The sequence below is a fragment of the Limanda limanda genome, chromosome 11, assembly GCF_963576545.1.
Source record: "Limanda limanda chromosome 11, fLimLim1.1, whole genome shotgun sequence".
Taxonomy (NCBI): Eukaryota; Metazoa; Chordata; class Actinopteri; order Pleuronectiformes; family Pleuronectidae; genus Limanda; species Limanda limanda.
In genome coordinates this window covers 13,320,115-13,338,973 of record NC_083646.1, presented here as the reverse complement: position 1 = coordinate 13,338,973, position 18,859 = coordinate 13,320,115, and the positions used below count along the sequence as shown (strand labels likewise).

Sequence of the window (18,859 nt, the reverse complement as noted above, 5' to 3'; positions counted from 1 at the left end):
TTGCCAAATGTTTCTATTCTACGTCAGAGTAGGAATCAGTTTTCAGCAACATCACTAAATGGACAGATGATATCAGCTATTCCAGCGTCATTTAGCAGCATGTAGGTTCAAACCTTCATGCTGATGAACACCTGCTCTGCTGTGGTTTGTCTACGCAAAACCCGAAACTTCAACCAGATGCTGCAACTAATCCTCCAATCTGACGTTTTTGCACATGGGCTAAATACAATAGACTTTCCTCAAAGAAATAAACAAAGCAACACGTAACTATATCTTAATGTGAGCGGGACCTCTGTGCTTCAGGTGTCTTGCTTATCATGTTAAGATGCATTTCATAAAGTCATAATGCTTTGCCAGTGGGATCCCAATCCATTTCTTATGTATCTAGCCCACTTATCCTTTGAGGGTCACAGGGGAGAGCTGGAGCCAATCCCTGCTGTCAGAGGGCAAAATTCGTGGTAAACACTGGACTTGTCGCCAGCATATCACGGGGCCAACATACAGACGCAGACAACCATTCACTCTTCGAGTCTTAAATTAACCTAACCTAACATGTCTTGGGAGGAAGCCAGAGTACACGCAAACTCCACCCGGAAAGGCCCTGAACATGTTGGGATTCTAACCGGGAACCTGTGAGACAAGAGTTGTGTACTGCTTACCTGAGATGAGTTTGACGAGGGCGCTCCTGTCTCCGTTGACAGCTGCAGCGTGAACCTGGGAGCCCAGAGAGGCAGGAGCCGGGCTGGATGTCGCCGACGCCTACAACAGGAACAGATGAAAGGTCACGACTCAACCTACAGCAACATACGCTGAGCTGACTTATCAAGTGTTTCATACGATGACAATAAACCGAGTCTAGACAGTTTCCTTACCATGCATTTACCTCAGAGTTTGCTTGGACACACACACTTACAATTAAGTTGTGCATATGTCATAGTATAATAATATATTTGTTATTACTAATGCTACAGGTTTAACTGCAAATTTCTATATCACTTTCAGTCCCTCTCACACAAAAAAATACCTCATTTTTAATTTTGAGGTGTGAATGTACACGTCTCATTCCAAGCAGGTGCTGTTAATAAGGGAGAGTCAGAAAGGAGCAAACTTACAAATATTATTCTGAAATCTTAATCATATTTCAGCCAGTTTAACACCTGAAGCTCTCTGAGCAGTCAACTACACAATAAACCAGATATTTTCCAATAACGTAATAACTAAGCTAATGTTTCCTGACACTCGGGAGTGTGTTTGTGTGTGTGTGTGTGTGTGTGTGTGTGTGTGTGTGTGTGTGTGTGTGTGCGCTCCTGCTGAGGGGGTTAAATCTCTTCCTGGCCCCACTTAACCAGAGCCCAGTGAAAGCTGGGTAATCTGCAGACAGGAAGCAGCATGGGGAGGGGGAGACCCTGTGTGAGCGTGTAAGAGGGGGGTCTCTCTTCATGTCTTATTCATGTCTCATTAATACTGCAGTATGCCTTGCTGTGTGTGTGTGTGTGTGGGTTTAGAGATGTGGGACAAACCCGGCGGGGCACAACACAGAAATCAATTATTGTCCCTAAACACATAAATGCTGGAGGCAGAAAAATCCCGTCACAATCTTGAGATTTCTCGGAGACATTTTCATTAGCCGCCTCAGAAACACATCAGATTCACTCCCTGTAAAAACCTCCTGTTTATAAACATGTTTCATACAATAAACCAAAGATTAGTTTGACTTCAGCTTCACTCTTGAGAACATTTAAAGGATCTGAATGGAGGTGGAAACACACCGGTGACCTCCATCCTTCTTTCTCATCCACCCTGCCTCCACCTCATAAAGAGGGCTCCTGTAGACACTGCGTGCAGCACGGCAATTACCCACTACACTCGCTGCGTTCTCACGCTCGGCCAAGTAGTGGCGTACACTGGTTAGTTACTACATTAACAACAAAGTCGCTCTATGTGTGTATAAAAATGTGTGGAGGCTTGGAGGGAAAGACGGGGGTTGCAGCACTTAAAGGTGTGTGTGAGCGCGTGTGTGTGTGTGAGCGCGTGTGTGTGTGTCGAGGTGTGCGTGTTTGGCACATGTTGCTACGTCATGGGAAATGCCTTTCCGTGAGAGAGGATTTTTACAGGGGTTTTACCAAAATCAACCACAAGCATCTCTAAACATCTCTAATTTATAGTGATTACTGAGTCAGTAATGTACATGCACCCACACACACACACACACACACACACACAGAGTCTGCAAATACTAACATCTAGCACATGCAGATACAGATAAAAAGGAGATCACTGCACATCAGAAAGACTATTATCATGTTTCTGACATTAACATCCGAAGAAATAAACAAGATATTTTTGCTTTTCTACTTTTCACTCTCGTCCAGTTGCTTATTCCAAACTTTTTCTTCACTTTTGTTGACTTATTTTCATCTATTTCTGCATTTTTTTAAAATCAATATGCAAGCCCCCAGCTGCCACAATAAAAATAAGAATTGATTGATGAATAATCTTGCAGTTATAATGTGGCCAAAACACTGACAGGGAGGGACATGAGTCAATATATGAACCTGTGTGAGGGACATTCATATCACCAAGAGCAGGCAATTAGAGTTTCATGAGGACCTGAGTGTTTTGGAAACACCTACAGTGCGTCCAAATTTGACTAAAAAGGCTTTTGCGATGCCATGTCTGAAATCGAACAAAGGAGGGTGTAAAAACAACACCGGGTCCTGGTGAGGGCTGTGGAGTGGACTCATTTAGCCATTCATACATGGTCCTCAGGGAGCACTCCACTCGTTAATAAGAAGACAATAACTCAGAGAAAACCATTGATCACGGGCTGAGGTCCAGACCAAGTGATTGTGCATCTGTACAAGAATCGATTCATGCTGATGCTGACATTACTCAGTCTTTATTCATATTCGGCCTCATATAACCACAGTGAGTTTAACAAAGGACCTCCAAACTCCCATGAAACCTTTCAGCAACACGACAGGAGAGCGGCGGATGCAAACACACTGCTGCCTCCTGACACACACACACTGCTGCCTCCTGACACACACACACACACTGCTGCCTCCTGACACACACACACACTGCTGCCTCCTGACACACACACACCTGACATGTGCTAGAACTAACACTTGAATTGGTGCTATTGAAAAGTCATACAAAGAAACCAGGGAGACAAAATGTGTTCGTGTACCTGTGTGTGTGTGTGTGTGTGTGTTTCTATGTGTTTCCCGAGCTGTCTGTCACTGTGAAGGTGTCTGCTTTGATAGAGGATGTAGCTCGGAGCATGCTGGGTAAGCAGTGGGGAACAGAGCCTGAGCCTGTGGCCTTTATTTCAATATACACACACACACACACACACATAAACATACTTTTTCAGTAATATCAGAGAATGTTTAGGCTCTTAATCGACATGTGTTATTCCAGATGTCTATATTACCTACATGTTTCTGTTTTTTGTGTGTATGTGTGTGTGTGTGTGTGTGTGTGTGTGTGTGTGTGTGTGTGTGTGTGCACCTATGTCTCAGATAGGAGATAGAGGCTCCAGGGATGAGTCCCTGGGTTTTGACTGACATGTAAAGAGGTGGGAGGAAGTATAATATCAGCCCACAGGGATGCCCAATCTGTAAAGCCCTATTTCTGGGGGACTTCCTGGTTCCCCAAGGACCAATGAGCTGGCTCCCTCAGCTGGGGGCCGAGTCCTTGGGCACAGCGGGGCCAATCAGCAGGGGGAGAGGGCTGAGTGACACACAGATTGGCTATTTTACATCATTACCACAATGCATCCTGACAAATGAGCCCCCAGGGTGTGAGCCAATCACCTGGGAGAGTAATGCAATTAGGCGGGACCACAGCTGTCAATCTTACAGCTACGGGGGTCAGGTAGCGATGCCTGTGGCTAAAACACCCCTGCCTGCTGCCTGTGGTTCTCTTTCACACACACGCACACACACACACACATCTATAAATGCTCACACATATATTGTATGGCATGTAGAGGGGGAACACTAACATCAGTGATCCTATATAAGAGTAGGACATAGAAGTGTGTGTGTGTAGAGTGAGAGTAAAGTAACTCCTGCGAGTGGATGGTAGGAAGGAGATAGAGTGTGTGTGTGTGTGTGTGTGTGTGTGCGTGCTTGCGTGCGTGTGTTGCTGTGTGTGTTTGTGTGTGTGTGTGTGTGCGACTACTTGAGGGACCGAGAGATTGACTTGTGTCCTACGAGGACCTATCACCCGAGTGTGGGTTCGTGCATATCTGCATACAGTGCATCTGGGCGTGTGTTAGTGTGTGTTTACTTTTGCCCATGTGTTTTGGCCCACTGGGGCACAGTGTTGTTTACGCTCTGAGTCTGAGCTCTGTGCAAAGGCCTATGACAACAAAAGGGGCGAGAGGGCAGAATCACAGGGGAGCTAAACCTTGTGCAGAGAAGCCCTGGATTTGACTAGCATATGCGAGCTGGCGCTGCCGGTCATGAGGCTGATCTTAGACCCATTAGGTGTCGTGACATCATACCGGACGCACTCCAGCGTGTCGATAGGCTACGGTTCTTCCCAGCATGTGAGTGTGTGTGTGTGTCTGGGCTGGTCGATACTGCTGTGACTGGCAGCCTGTCAGACGGTGCTGCAGATGAATCAGGGTACTACTAACACCCAGCTCCATCTCAAAACACTTCTGCTTACACCCTCCCGCCTTCAATACGACACAGGAGGAAGAGTTAATAACATAACACTCCTTGAAACAACCGCACAAGTTTTGCAGTAGTGAGCATAGACACTGTCACTTTGTGTGTGTGTGTGTGTGTGTGTGTGTGTGTGTGTGTGTGTGGTTCAGCTGTTGCTCTAGACACTCGGAGAATTAAGAGAGCTGTGTGTTTTGTGTCATCCCATTATATCACTAATGAGCCGCCCTCAGGAGGGAGGGGGGGGAGAGAGACAGCGAGGCAGACAGAAAAAGACAGATGAAGAAAAACAGCGAGGAGAGCAAAGGAGGGAGAGAACAGGAAAGGGGGGGGGGGGCTGAGAGAGAGAGACCAGCTCGGGGACTTTTGCCTCTTCTCCCCTCCGTTCCCTTTACCCAACACCTCTGAGTCTAATTGGACTAAAACTGTGATCTAATTAAATGTCCAATTAAAGTGCAGAGAGCAATGTGCCCATCGGCGAATCAGAGTACAGGGACATAATCAGCTGGAAAAACAAACAAAAAAATCAATGGGAGCAACGCGAAATGGAAAAAGATGGAGAAAACAGAAAAAGGGTGAGGACGGTCGTATGAAATCTAGAGTGTAGGCAGTGGTACGGGTGTGTAGTGCTTGTGGTGTGATGGGACACTGTGCAATACAGCTTCAGACAAAATTACTATAGAAAATATGCTGTATATTAAAACGCTATGTTACTAATAAAGAAAATTGTATTTTAACTGAAAAAAAGGAGATAAAGATTGTTTTGGCATGAGTTCTTACAGAAGACATTATGATGTTTCAACCTTGTCAAGCTGTGAAGAAATGAAATGTTCTTGATAGTAAATTAATTTATAAAGTTTCTAGTCCAGTAGCAGAATGCTTTCTGGCTTTTCTCTGTTGCAAATGATTGTAAAATGAAAATCTTTGTGTTATGAAGACAACACATTCAGCACTGGAAATGTGTCAAATACATCTGTCATTATTTATAGAGATATTTGTTGACTTAACAACCAGTTCATTGAGAGAAAATCATAACCTCAATTACAAAAGCCCAATGTTTCCCTTACGAAACCAAATTTAAATCCATTAGATTATGATAATTGTCTGGATCTGCACCAAATTATTCATAAAGTTACTCAGTCCCTAAACATGCCTGATTTTCATTTAAAGAAAACCTGCACCAAACTTAAACAGGTTCTCTGTTGGCTCTAACACCCCCCCCTCAACAAAATGTCATGGAAATCAGTAAAATTGTTTTTGTGGAATCCTGCTGAATAACTAACAAACATAACCTCCTTGGCAGGTAAATAAAAGAACAGCTTTTTATTTTCTTACCAATTTTTGGTTTAATTCATCCTTGTTCTTATCTTTAGCTATAAGCGTTGTAACACTTTTATGAGGAATAAATTTGAATTGGCTGCTTCATATTTTGACCTTTACAGATCTTAAAGATCAGTAAATTTATCGCAGGAAAACACACTTCATATTTGTATTTGTTATTATCTATCATGGCAATTGTACTGTGATTTCCATTTATATCTTTTCCAATGATGTTAATACAATAACTCAACAAGTGGTCAACAGATACAATGATATAAATCAACACTTTGTTATTGTGATTATGTCTATTTTTTCCTTATTTCTTAGCACTGAGGAAACCCTTCTCTTGTTTCTCCCCACTGATAATCTGACAGGGAGAGAGAGGCCAATCTTCTTCTGACTCCATCTGTGAGTTGCACACACACTGGGAACCCCCCATGGACAGCTTTAGCCCATCAAATATTAATGCTGGGATTCAATTCAACATTCCACCTTAATCTTCTTAACAATTAGGCTGTAACAGCTCACACAATTATGTTTGGTTACACATGGCCTCGATGGTCTTGACTCTTGAGAGAGAATTAAAAAAACAGGGGAGACACCAAAGAAACCAACGGATACACCGAGGAACGACAGAGAATAAAACTCTTCTGGGATCTGTTCTGGGAGTGATGGATTCTTACCATCACGGCGTTGAAGGGCACACTCCGGCAGATGTTTCCCAGTTCAGTGCATTGTTGGTGGGTGTGAGTGCACGTCCAGGTCCCCTACCTGCCCTGATCCTGGCTCCTGCTGTGGGCAGAAGAAGAGGATCACTCACGTACTGAGAGCAGCCCACCTGTTCCCACTGGAGACTGCCAGCATAACACCGAGACTGTACTGGTCACTGGCGGATTCTGGTGAGAAACATCATGCTTTTGTAAGTACAGTGGTACATTTACTTAGTTACTGTACATTTTTTTAATGTATCGGTACTGTATTAGATTGTTTTATGGATACTTTTCACTTTAACTCCACGACACACATCAGCAAAAATCTGCACTTTCATTAGATGTTCACATGGTTTTTATATTTCTAAAAGTAATCAATAATTACAGAGGAATTATCAACTGATCAAATCAGGCGATCAGGTGACATTAGACCCCGACGCCTGCAGGAGCAGCATCACAGGTGAAGAAACAACTGACATGGATTATGAAGAGGCCTCCACCCACCCTCAGTCATTATCGAATATGACAACACAAGTGTTTTCAGGAGCATCATCTGCAGCATTAATATGACATGAGTTTGTATCATTATTATTGTATTAAACAGAATATAAAATAGGCACAGTTAATGATGTAGAAGAATAGAACACAACATTAGGGAATAGGACACTGCTGGCAAGAAATTTTACTGTCTTTACTTCAAGTATATTTGATAGCAAGTACTCACTTGAACTCAAGTAGAATAGCTAATATGGTACTTTTGTATTGTAGGTACTTTGTATTTTTAATTTTACTCTTCTTCGCCATTTCAGAGAGAAACACTGTAGTTCTTACTGCACAGTTATCTGACAGCTACAGTCACAACAAGTGATTTGATTCCAAATTGAAAACATATGACTTTTACAAAAACACGATGTATTATTATAGATTAAAGGCCCCGCACTGGTGTTTTCAGTTATAAGGTTGACTGGACATAACGGGGGTGGAGCTGGGGAAATCTGGTGCTGGGATTTACATGAGCTCATCAATACGAGTGATGAAGTTGTCGTGCAACATAACAACTTGGAAACCTCCTGAATGCTTGAGAAATTATACATTTAAACAGGTTTTCCAAAAGTAATGTGTTTTGTGCTAATGATTTCTAATAAATGTCTTGCAGGACCTTGGAGGATCCATACTTTGAAAAGGAGTCATTAGAATGCAGTACTTTTACTTTGGATACTTGATTTTGCAGGAAATGTATTAACACTTGAATGTAAGAAGAGATTTAAAAGCAGGATGTATTTACAGTGTTTTGTTTAACCTCTTACTTGGGTATATTATCTGATTCTTTCGTCCACCTCTGCAACTAAACCCCCCCAAAAAAGTTTTGCAGGATTCAGGGATCTAAGTGATCGTGACGAGTTGTGCATCACACTACCTAAATGTTCTCTAACCCCAGTTTAGTGCTGTGGACTGTGTTCTCCCTCAGCTTCATGAAACACACATGCAAGATGGTGAAAAACAGGATGAGGAGAGATTTACAGAAAAAAGTCCCAATGATGCAACTCCCCCTGTTTAAGAGAAATCTGTCAAATCAGTGAAGAAGAACGGGACGTGTGGCATCGAATAAACTGAGTGTTACGTTAGTGTGTTTTGGGGAAAAGTAAGTTAAACTCCTCGGTGCTGTATTTACCTTTTGATTCCTCTTCCTCTCAGATGAAAAACGGGAAAGTTTTCTTCCGAGGCGTCCCGTTCAATCTCCGCCGACTGGGTCCATAAACACTACAACTCCCATCGCCGCCGCACACACACAACCCGCCATGATTAGAGTTTTCCTCCTCGCCAAACTGCATCGTCAGCCCGGCTTTGTACACTGCATTACCCATGATGCCACAAGAATACCCGGAAGCGTCGCTCCTGCTTCCGTGGTCACCGTGAATTGTGTTCGCCGTCGGTTTCCTGCTGCGGTGAGGACAGCGGCGTCGAGGAGACAGAACAGGGACACCTCCAGAGCAGCTCCTCCAGGACAACCTCCACTGAACGATGAAACTGTTCGCCCCATCTCCATCTCTGGACACCCGCTGCGTCACGGTCATCCTGCTGGTAAGTCTCCGGTCTGTGACCCGCAGCCACAGCTAGCCGCTTCAAGCTAGCGTGGGCTAGCCGCTAGCTAAGCGATGAGCCTGTGGTGGAACGAGACGTGGCCAATAAAGTGTTGAAGGGGACAATCCCACTCTCTCCGGGGGTCGCAGGTATTCACCAGGTCCACCGAAGGGCCCTTTGCACCGGGTTGCACCCACAGCTGGCCCCTTGTGGCTAATCGAGTTATCCAGGTGCAGTGTCGACTTAGCCGGTAGTGTTGAATAACGCTAGCTGGGGTTTTGTTTAGCCGTAATCCATCTTATATAACGTCACGTCTCTCACAGAGCACCATGTGTTTCTTCAAACATCAAACACAAGAGCTGAAGTTGCACCAAGTTTGTTTGGGGCTGATGCAGCCAGTTAGCATCGGATGCTACCACACATCATCAGTGGGAAGATGGGCGCTAATTGCTAGCAGGGTTTATCAAAAACGTTTTTATTTACTGAATGGCCTCTGCAGTATTCACCAAACCTTTTTATTTCATGTTGCAGAGATGCACACCGTTATTATGGACTCTTAGCGTGTTTCTGAATGATGCTCGCCGGTTGGTGAATTCCTCTGTTGTGGCTCATTCTCATTGGCTGACAACCCGGAACTAGACAGGGCTCAGTTTGGGCCTGTAAGGAAAACTTCAAAACTTGTATCAGAGGTTCAGAGAAGAATCGTGACAGGTTTAACAGCTGGGACATTTTATACCAGACTGAGACTGTGTGCGGAAATGGCCTTTTGTTCTGCTTTTTGTGTTGAGACTGTGTAACGTTTTTAAGGGAGACAGGAAACTATATCTATAAGGCTGCAACAATTGGTTTACCTTGAGAAATGCCAATCCTTATTTTGTTGATCAATTGTGTGGAGTTACTATTATAAATTACACTATTCTCTTGTTTCAGTTTCTTCAATCCAGAGGGGTAAAGCATTTTTGTCAGGCATGGCACTAAAATGAATCGTTATGTTTTGGACTGTTGATCTGACAAAACACGACTTTTCAATATGTCACATTGGGTTTTTAGGAGTTGTGATTCTTTCACCATTTTCTAATTGGTTTTAAAGAACAAACAGGTAACTTTTTATTTGAAAGTACAATTTAAAGATTAATTGGTAACAAAAAAATCATGAATTTCATGCTTTAGTTTGAAGTGAAAGTCCAATTTTCATGAAATGAATCTAAACATTATGCTGACAAGAAGTTATTTTAGTAACGCCAATTGTTTTGATTTTTAAACCTGCATGAAAAATGGTAATTTTAAATGAAAGATCATAATTAAAATTCCAACCATAGTTGGATACTAGTTTCTAGCTTTGCTGCTCTGTCATTGAATAATAAAAGCAATATTTATAATGACTGTAAGTGGATGTGACTTATGTCAAAAACATCTACCTTTCTAGATATTTCACATTCAAAGTGCCTGTGGCCGACAGAGATGAATCTTTTTCAAATCATCCACTGAATCGTGGCAAAGGTTTTTAGTTTTTTTAAAGAGTCTCCATTGACATTCAGTGCTACTGTATTAACAACTGTATCCACATCATTCTCTAATTTGCTTAATATTAGATCAGACTTTATCAAATTATTTGACATTATACAATATATCAGCTGACCTCAGTGTGAGCAGAAGTTCACTCACTTATTTAGGTTATTCAGAAAAGCATGGAGCAGCACCAGCTCTGGCTGTGCCATTGGTTTCTGTCACTGAATCCATATAAGATATTAGTGTTTGTCACAGCTTCGATGAGGTTATCTGGCAGATCGGCCCTTTGAATAAACGAGTTAATTCAGGCTACAGTTTCCTTGTTTATTTTTGTCTCTGTGTTTTCAGTTGGCAGTCAGCTCCGCCCGCTTCTGTGATCTTTCTCCTCATTTGACCCACCAGTGAATATCATGTTAGCCCTTGACTTCTCTCTGTGAAAATCTCTTCTTACAGGACTCTTTTATACTGTACTGTAATCAGAGCTAGAGTTCAGAAACCCCAGTTTGTATCATAATTACAACCTTATTCTTGATTGTTTGCTCCAGTGTGGAAGATGAAGGAAAGAACTAGAATAGCAACAGAGTACAAACATTCTCAGTCTCTGTATGAAACCACTTTTAAATCACTAGACGTGTATTTTTTAATGCAGATATGCACCAAATTGCACAGACTCAATCCCTAAAAACATGATTTTTTCATCAAGATAAATACATATTTCTCTGAGATAATGAATGCAAATATTGAATAAAAGCCCCATCCCATGTGTTTAACAGGTAATATGTAAAAGAAACTGTCTGACTAAAAGCGAATGTTTAAAAAAAAATTGCTCCTATCGAAGTGTGTTATGATCACATTATTTGACTTGATGTAAATTATAAATATGCAAATACAATACATGTGTTCAAAATAAAAATAGGCAGAATTACACAAAATGATACCCTAATATTCAGTTCTGTCGTGGATACTTCAGTTTGATTACTGGTGCTCAGTCTGTACGAATGCCACTTAGCAGTATCCTGACAAACGTGTCTGGTCACTCTGTGTTATCTCTGTTTCCGCCACCTTCTTATGTTAAGCAGCATGTTTGTGTTTCAATTGCTGATGGTTTTTTTCCTGTGTGTCTGCAGGTGATGGGCCTCTCTACCCCTGGTGCAGCAGAAATCACCAGTCTGGACTCGGGCAACATTGATGATGTCTTAAGTAAGACGCCAGGCATTACTTCTCAGAAGTGTCTTACAAGAATATTTCCCCATTTTGAGAATATGTGGTGTTTTTTTTCTTTCTTGCTAAGATATAGATGAGAAGATACCGCCACCTAAACTCACAGCCCCGCAGCTGGTTAGCTTATCTTTGTACTTACTTCCCTTTTAGGTCTTTCTCAAAAAGAGCAAATAATCTAGTTCCCCAACTGTTCGTTACCAGGTCTTGGTTGGTTTTATGTTGCAGAGAGAGGTTCATTATTTTTCATCTTCTTTGTTACTTTGGGAGGATTTTAAGTTTTCAGTCCAGTTCATCAGACTGGTTACATGTCACCCATTAGATTTCAGTGAAACTTAGCAGCTTTGGAAGATCTTGGCCTGTAATGCGAAATGAGTTGTTATTGTGGAAAGCAGATGTTTTCTTATAAGCATGAGGTGGAAAAGCAAATCACTTTTTTCCTGTATTCCTGCCATCACACATGTGTTCATACTGACCACACCTATTGCTGCCTTCTCACAGTCTAACCAGTCCTTTTACAATTTTCCTTTAATATTCATCATAGTTATTAAATGTCCGATCTAGAAAGAAAACGTTTTGAGGCACAACACCACATGGTTGAAGACTTACAGTTGTTTTATTTGGCATTCCACCATTCTGTGGTATAATGGATATATTTATGTAGCCATGAGTCACTAGTCTTAAATTCATGTTGCTTAAATGCTCTTTTTCTGCTATTTTGTTTTATTCCCTTCATAAATAGAAAATTGAGCCATTTAAGATTAATTAGTTTAATTCTTTTATTTCGACAGCAAAATATATATTGAGTGAATTCAATGAAGAATAGAGTCATGTATTTATTTCCTGTTTCTGTGAATTTTCTTGCAGATAATGCTGCGGTGGCATTAGTGAATTTTTATGCAGACTGGTAAGTGTGTTGCTTCTCTCCCCCACTCACTGAACTTTTGCACATCATGGCAGTTTTGCTCATGATGCCAACATTCCCTATAAATGCCACTAAGTGCCATTCACATGATGATGCTAGTGTCTTTTGCAGGGGAATTTTTTTGAGTTATTTTAAATGGGTTTTATGTAGTGTCTGTTTTCTGCGTTCAAATTATCAGGAAAGGTAAATTATCTTTAACTAGTTTCAGGTAGAAATATAGTTAAGCTTCCTCATTGAACACTGCAAGATCCTGTCTAGATGAGGGAAACAAATCTACTTAATTTACTCACAAGTTATAGAAAGCCTTTTGACCTCACACCCTGTTTCTCCCTCAACCAACCTGCAGGTGCAGATTCAGTCAGATGCTCCACCCAATTTTTGAGGAGGCATCGAACACGGTGCGGGAGGAGTTCCCTGAGGCCACGCAGGTGGTGTTTGCTCGCGTCGACTGTGACCAACACTGTGAGTACAACACTTTCATGTGTATTTTGTTAATGTTTCAAGAAAAGTACCACAAATTATTCAGCCTTTTTAACATAAAAACTGAAAATACGAAGAGACAAGTCAAAGTATTATTACTAATGTTGAAGCTGAAACTTGGAAATAAATGTGGTTTTATTTACAAGCTCATATAACTAATGAGTCTATTATACAAGTTGTTATAATTGTAAGAATGTATCCTAATTGTATCTGCTGGTTGTTATTTATGGGGATTTACTGCTAAACTGCTATAACACCCTCACAGTGTATATTCAGGAAACAAAACACACACATACACACACACACACACACACACACAATCTGTCACTATATTTGATACACATATGTACACATAGATGCCCAGCACACCAAAGCACAGGCACATAAACCGTCAGCCTCAGCCTTTTGAGATAAAGCAAATTAAAGAGAATTATTGATGACCTGCAAACTGTTTGAAGACTAATGACAAAACTGCTGCTTCCTGTGAAGACTGGAGGCTTAGAGGCTCCCCACAGGGAGATTGACACCTGCCACACACACACACACACGTTCATTCACTGTGTGCAGAGGGAATATTTACTCTTGGTGGGGGGCAGCTTTCATGTGGGAGATCAGAGCTCCGAGCTGACTGAAGGCAGTGTTTTCAGACTGAGGTTTAACTGCCGTCTCTGTCGCGGCGCCGCTCCTCCTCCACCCACCCCCACGTGTCTTTACTCCATTTCCTCCTCTTCGTCAATTGATTTGTCCTTCTTTACTTAACTTCCCCTCTGCTTCGTGTGTAGCGGATATTGCACAGCGGTATCGCATCTCCAAGTACCCGACGTTGAAGTTGTTCCGCAATGGGATGATGATGAAGAGGGAGTACAGGGGTCAGAGGTCAGTGTCGGCCATAGCTGACTTCATACGCCAGCAGCAGGTCGACCCCGTGAAAGAACTGCACTCATTGGACGAGGTTAACACTCTGGACGTAAGTGGCGATAGGTAATAAAAATACGAACATTCAACTGAATCAGTTATTTTCTTAACACCTCATCTTTCCTGTTGAACAGAGGTCAAAGAGAAACATCATTGGTTACTTTGAGAAAAAGGACTCGGAAAGCTACCACGCATATGAAAAAGTTTCCAACATCCTTCGAGATGACTGCACGTTCATGGCTGCCTTTGAGTGAGTCAGTTATATATATAAGCCACTGATGTTCTGTTTATAACAGTGGATCTTAAACTATTCTTAACCACTTTGACTTCCAGCTCTGTCTCTGAGTCCGAGCGCTTCAGTGGAGACAACGTCATCTACAAACCCGTGGGCGAGAACGTCCCTGACATGATCTACCTCGGCTCACTCGCCAACTTTGACCTGACCTACGCCTGGGCCCAAGACAAGTGTGTGCCCCTGGTTAGAGAGATCACCTTCGAAAATGGAGAGGTTTGTTTTCTGCTTCTGCGTAAAATTTTTATTTTGACCTGATATTTGATGTATGAGTGCATTATAGATTTAAATGTATATTTACAATGTAAAACAGCCTGGAATCTTGGAGTCTGTGGATAGTTCATCTGATAAGCCACGTAGACTCATATTTATGTTTAACCCTTTGTGTTTGTGTGTTTTCCAGGAGCTGACTGAGGAAGGGATCCCTTTCCTCATCTTGTTCCACATTAGAGAAGACGGAGAGAGCTTAGAGAAATTCCAACACGAAGTAGCTCGCCAGCTCATCAGCGAGAAAGGTGAGTGGTTGTGAAAGGAAATACGTGTCAGGCTTGTGATAGCTTGGCGTCAAAAGCCTTGTGTGAAGAAGTGGTTTTCATGACATTCACGGTATTCTCTCTCTCCTCCTCAGGGTCTATAAACTTCCTTCATGCAGACTGTGAAAAGTTCCGCCATCCTCTGCTCCATATCCAGAAAACTCCAGCCGACTGTCCCGTCATCGCTATAGACTCGTTCAGACACATGTATGTCTTTCCCGACTACAAAGACCTCGCGTAAGTACCACCTTTCACTTTGTTAACATTGTATGGCTGCATGTGTGCAAAGCCTATGAATGACTGCATTGTCATCTCACACAGAAATGTTTCACATATTATACCAACATATGTCCCTCTTCCAAACATTAGCAATTAGAAGTTGGCAACTTTTTAATACAAGTGGTAAATGCCCAAATATATAAAAGACAACTCACCACAGATGCAGCTGTAATTAACACATTAATCATCCACATGTCAAATGGGTTTGATGTGTTCGGCACTTTTGGACATTTTTGAACAGTTATTGCCTGATGCTGATAAGCTAAATTATATCATTGTGAAATTATTCATAACAGGATCTCCTAAAATAAAGTGAATTTCATTACACACCCACACACACACACACACAGGACCACATATGACACAGTCCATCGCACACTGAACATCAGAGAAATGTCACACCTCCTAAAATCCCTCCTTTATGAATGGGCCAGGACACCAGTGCTAATGTGACATGATTTGGCACGTGCAATAAGTGCTAAACTAATCCAGTCTAATCTAATTTAATCTTATTTATTCTGCCCCTCCCATCCACCACCCCGCCTCCCCCCGGTCCCCAATCAGAGTCTGATCAGATAGACAGAAGCCCCGAGGACTGACCAGCCTCCACAACCTAATTGCATCACATCACCACTGCATGTGGCGCACAGCTTGTAATTACATTAGCGCAGTGTATGTTATATATATGTCTGTGTGTGCGTGTGTGTGTGTGTGTCTTCGTGTTGTCCTGACACACCGGGTTAGCTGCAACTGGGGACCAGCTCCGTCTGTGTGATATGACAACAGCTCATGACCTGTCGTTAATAAGCGCTCCTCACAGGACAACGCTGATATGGATTAATGTGGCTTCATGACACGTCCGCAGGGACTCGTGTCCTCCGCTGCCACGAGCTGTTTTGTCTCATATAAGCGTTTACGTCCGGCCTGCTCTGTAGTTCAAGCAGGTCTGTCTTTATTGTTGGACTCGGTGTGCTGGAATGCCTTTGTCTGACACTCAGATTCTCTCTAACAAAGAGATTTGCTTTAAAGTGGCACATTGCATTTTTTTCGTAGTGCACACGAGTGGTCTGGCGTATGAGTCCTGCACACGTAGGGTAACAACCCACAGGAATCATGATAGTGTCCCTCTCTGAATGATTCCTACATCTTAATGTATGTATGACATTTCAAACATGCAACTTAAACAAACCTAATGCAAAGTCATCAATCGTCATTCCTGCCTGCTAATTTATTTCAAGAAAACCATTTTAATTGGCATATTTTAACATAGCTTTTATTTTTCTCCAGCAGCTGCCTAAGGGTCTTTAATGCAGTTCAGCGTCCAGGGAAACGTCCTCCATTAAAACGCCTGACAGTGTAACGCAACCTAGGGTTTGATTTGCTGCTGCCTTTCTCCCTGACTGTCACATCCCCATGACCGCCTCCCATACCACTTTGCTTCAGAAAGACATCTTGGTATTTAGCTTGTCAGGGAAGGTGATCTCACGGTGCAGAGCAGGTTGTCCATTAATTGCTGGTTTGGGGATTCGATCCCAGGCTCCTGACAGGCACCAGTGTCTTGTACCGCAGCTTCAACACAATTGATGTGTGAATGAGAAGCTAAATTGCAAAGGGGTTTGTCCGTGGCGCTAGAAAACCAGATGCAAGGGCGTCGAACCACTGCCTCTCTTTCTTTCTCTTTCATCTGCTGATTTCCCGCATCAGCACATGAAGCTCGTATGTCGTAATATTTAATTAAGCAATTTCTGCTTTTCAGGATTAAATCTCACAAATTTGCACATAGATGAGAAGGGGGCTGAAATGAGCGAATTACAAACGTTTTTTTTCCCCGTGAAGACAGTTTGATGAATCCAGCTGGTTTGTACACTTGTTTGAGATATGTAAAAAATGTGTTGCATGATGTCCAATTTGTACATTTGTGTGTGTTTTTTGCAGCATCCCTGGCAAGTTGAAACAGTTTGTGTTAGACCTTCACTCCGGAAAGCTTCACCGAGAGTTCCACCACGGTCCTGACCCCACAGACAGCACACCTGGACAGGTGAGACAGCAGCACACACTGGACAGTCCCTGAAAGTTGGGGTTTTCTTTGTCATGTGAAATTGGATGGTTTTGAATTTGACTTTTCCCTTCAGGAGGAAACGGGAGAAGAAGTGGCCAGCAGCCCCCCAGAGAGCTCATTCCAAAAGCTAGCGCCCAGCGAGACTCGATACACCATCCTCAATCGGGACCGTGACGAGCTGTGACCTGTAGGGTCTTACAGTGATCCTGTGACTCAATGCCACGCCCCGGGGTCTGGGGGGGGGGGTTCGGGTTGGGACAGGCCAGCGGGACAGAACAGCAACACCCAACACCCTTACTGAAGAGTGAGAGATGAAGAAGAAGAGGAGGAGGTTGAAGAGGGAGACGGCGAGGAGCACAGTCCATGACACAACCATGTTGGAATAACCTATATTTTCATAACTCTTTCACATACAATTTTTATTTTGGATTAAAAGGAAGCGGGGGGGTAAAGAAGAAGAAGTGTGTGTGGGCAGGGGGTCAGGAGCATTAGGACATCAAGAGAAGTCTTTTTACTTTTATTTTTTTGGAGCTTGTAAATATGTTTGTGCTACATGGGAGTCTCATTGTCGGTCTAAATTAAATGCAGAGTTTTCTTTATTTTATTTTAATTTTCATCACCCTGCTTTTTGTCAGAAACGGATCAGTTCCCTCACTCCAGTTGTACGGTTCTTATCTGTGGGTAGTCCAGTCCAGCTTGTCTGATAGGAGACGCTTAGTGAGTCTCACTGACCTCATGGCTGCGTCTCAACATGACCAACTCTTGTCGGATTTATTTGTATAGCACAAGTTCTAACTATATGCCTGTTTTTGAAGTAGCTGTATCTCCATATCTTCTCCACACAACCGCGGAGCTCTGAAGGAATAGAAAACATATTTTGAAAAATTAGGGTTAAAGCAATTTCAAATCCTGACTTGAAACAGAAGATAAAGAGACAGAGCTACTCCAGCCTGTTGAGATGCACCCCTGCTCTCCCTGGTACTAATGGTAATAGATAATGATGTCTATTACAGTGCCTGTAGAAAATATGCTCCCCTCTGACCTTTTTTTATTTTTTGTCACCAATCAACAGAAAAAAAGCTAAAAAACCACTGTTCTCACACTGCACATGACCAAAAAGACACCATCCCCACCATGAAGCCTGCTGGTGGCAGCATCATGCTGTAAGGAGGCGTCTCTGCAGCCGGCCCTGGATGGCTGGTGTTGGTAGAAAGCCTCAAATTGAAGCAACTAACAGAAACAATAATGGAAAACCTTTGATTACGTTAATTTATTTATCTCAATCATGAATTAACAGAAATGACGACAAGGATAAATCTGTTTCCAGACTTTAAAGTCCAGTTCAGAATTTGCCTGCATGGATGATTAAATGTTCACGTTCTAATTTCACTGAGCAAAGGAAGGTGGAGGAGATGTTGTTTTACACATTTATCCACATAACCTCGTGGCTAAAATTTATGCCAAATGTGCCTGTTTAAAGAATTGTCTCTAAGGATATGAATCCAATCAGACATGTTGTCAGTCGTCAGTCTCTATACTCTGACACTGATTTGTAGAAATACCATTTGAATTTGAAATTATCTTCTTCTGTGTCTAAGCTTTGAAACAGTAAAATATGAACAGGTCAAAGGGGAACGGGTCATTTTCATAGGCACCATGTTTGTCATGACACCTCTGAGTTGTGTTCCTGGGAATCAAAGTAGAGGAAGAACATGTTTTTGAACTGTACTTTAACATGATAGTACATTTATGAAATGGCTGTTTGTTTTTTTGCTGTTACCTGTTGTCAAATGTGTCCTGCTGGGGGGGGAAAGACTGCGTCCCTCCTAGTGTTTTTAATAAGTCGAGAGACAAC

At 42.4% G+C, this 18,859-nt stretch overlaps 2 protein-coding genes across 4 annotated transcripts in view; one reads left to right on the top strand and one right to left on the bottom strand.

Moving 5' to 3' along the window:
* invs (inversin) overlaps positions 1-8,474 on the bottom strand; it is a 25,379-nt gene extending 16,905 nt beyond the window's left edge. For both annotated transcript variants that reach the window (XM_061081646.1, XM_061081647.1), the window contains exons 1-3: positions 8,385-8,474; positions 6,686-6,898; positions 660-759 (exon numbers count right to left, since the gene is read on the bottom strand). In XM_061081646.1, coding sequence (XP_060937629.1) covers positions 660-759; positions 6,686-6,688 — 103 coding nt within the window. In that variant the 5' untranslated portion in view covers positions 6,689-6,898; positions 8,385-8,474. The remainder of the gene's footprint in view (positions 1-659; positions 760-6,685; positions 6,899-8,384) is intronic.
* On the top strand, positions 4,421-18,859 carry erp44 (endoplasmic reticulum protein 44). Of its 2 annotated transcripts, none has more exons than XM_061081651.1 (13): positions 4,421-4,561; positions 6,330-6,921; positions 8,408-8,794; positions 11,431-11,503; positions 12,389-12,428; positions 12,793-12,908; positions 13,709-13,893; positions 13,976-14,091; positions 14,175-14,349; positions 14,537-14,648; positions 14,762-14,903; positions 16,881-16,983; positions 17,078-18,859. In XM_061081651.1, the coding sequence occupies exons 3-13, from the start codon at positions 8,735-8,737 to the stop codon at positions 17,186-17,188; spliced, it is 1,233 nt and encodes a 410-aa protein (XP_060937634.1). In that variant the 5' UTR covers positions 4,421-4,561; positions 6,330-6,921; positions 8,408-8,734; the 3' UTR covers positions 17,189-18,859. The 2 variants fall into 2 exon arrangements, with proteins under 2 accessions (XP_060937634.1, XP_060937635.1); XM_061081652.1 differs by lacking the exon at positions 4,421-4,561 and adding an exon at positions 5,083-5,257.

Coding starts and splice junctions, on each gene's coding strand:
- erp44 (XM_061081651.1), top strand. CDS start 8,735: ATGAAACTGTTCGCCCCATCTCCATCTCTGGACACCCGCTGCGTCACG. Junction 14,649..14,761: donor CCAGCTCATCAGCGAGAAAG/GTGAGTGGTTGT, acceptor TCTCCTCCTCAG/GGTCTATAAACTTCCTTCAT. Junction 16,984..17,077: donor CAGACAGCACACCTGGACAG/GTGAGACAGCAG, acceptor TTTTCCCTTCAG/GAGGAAACGGGAGAAGAAGT.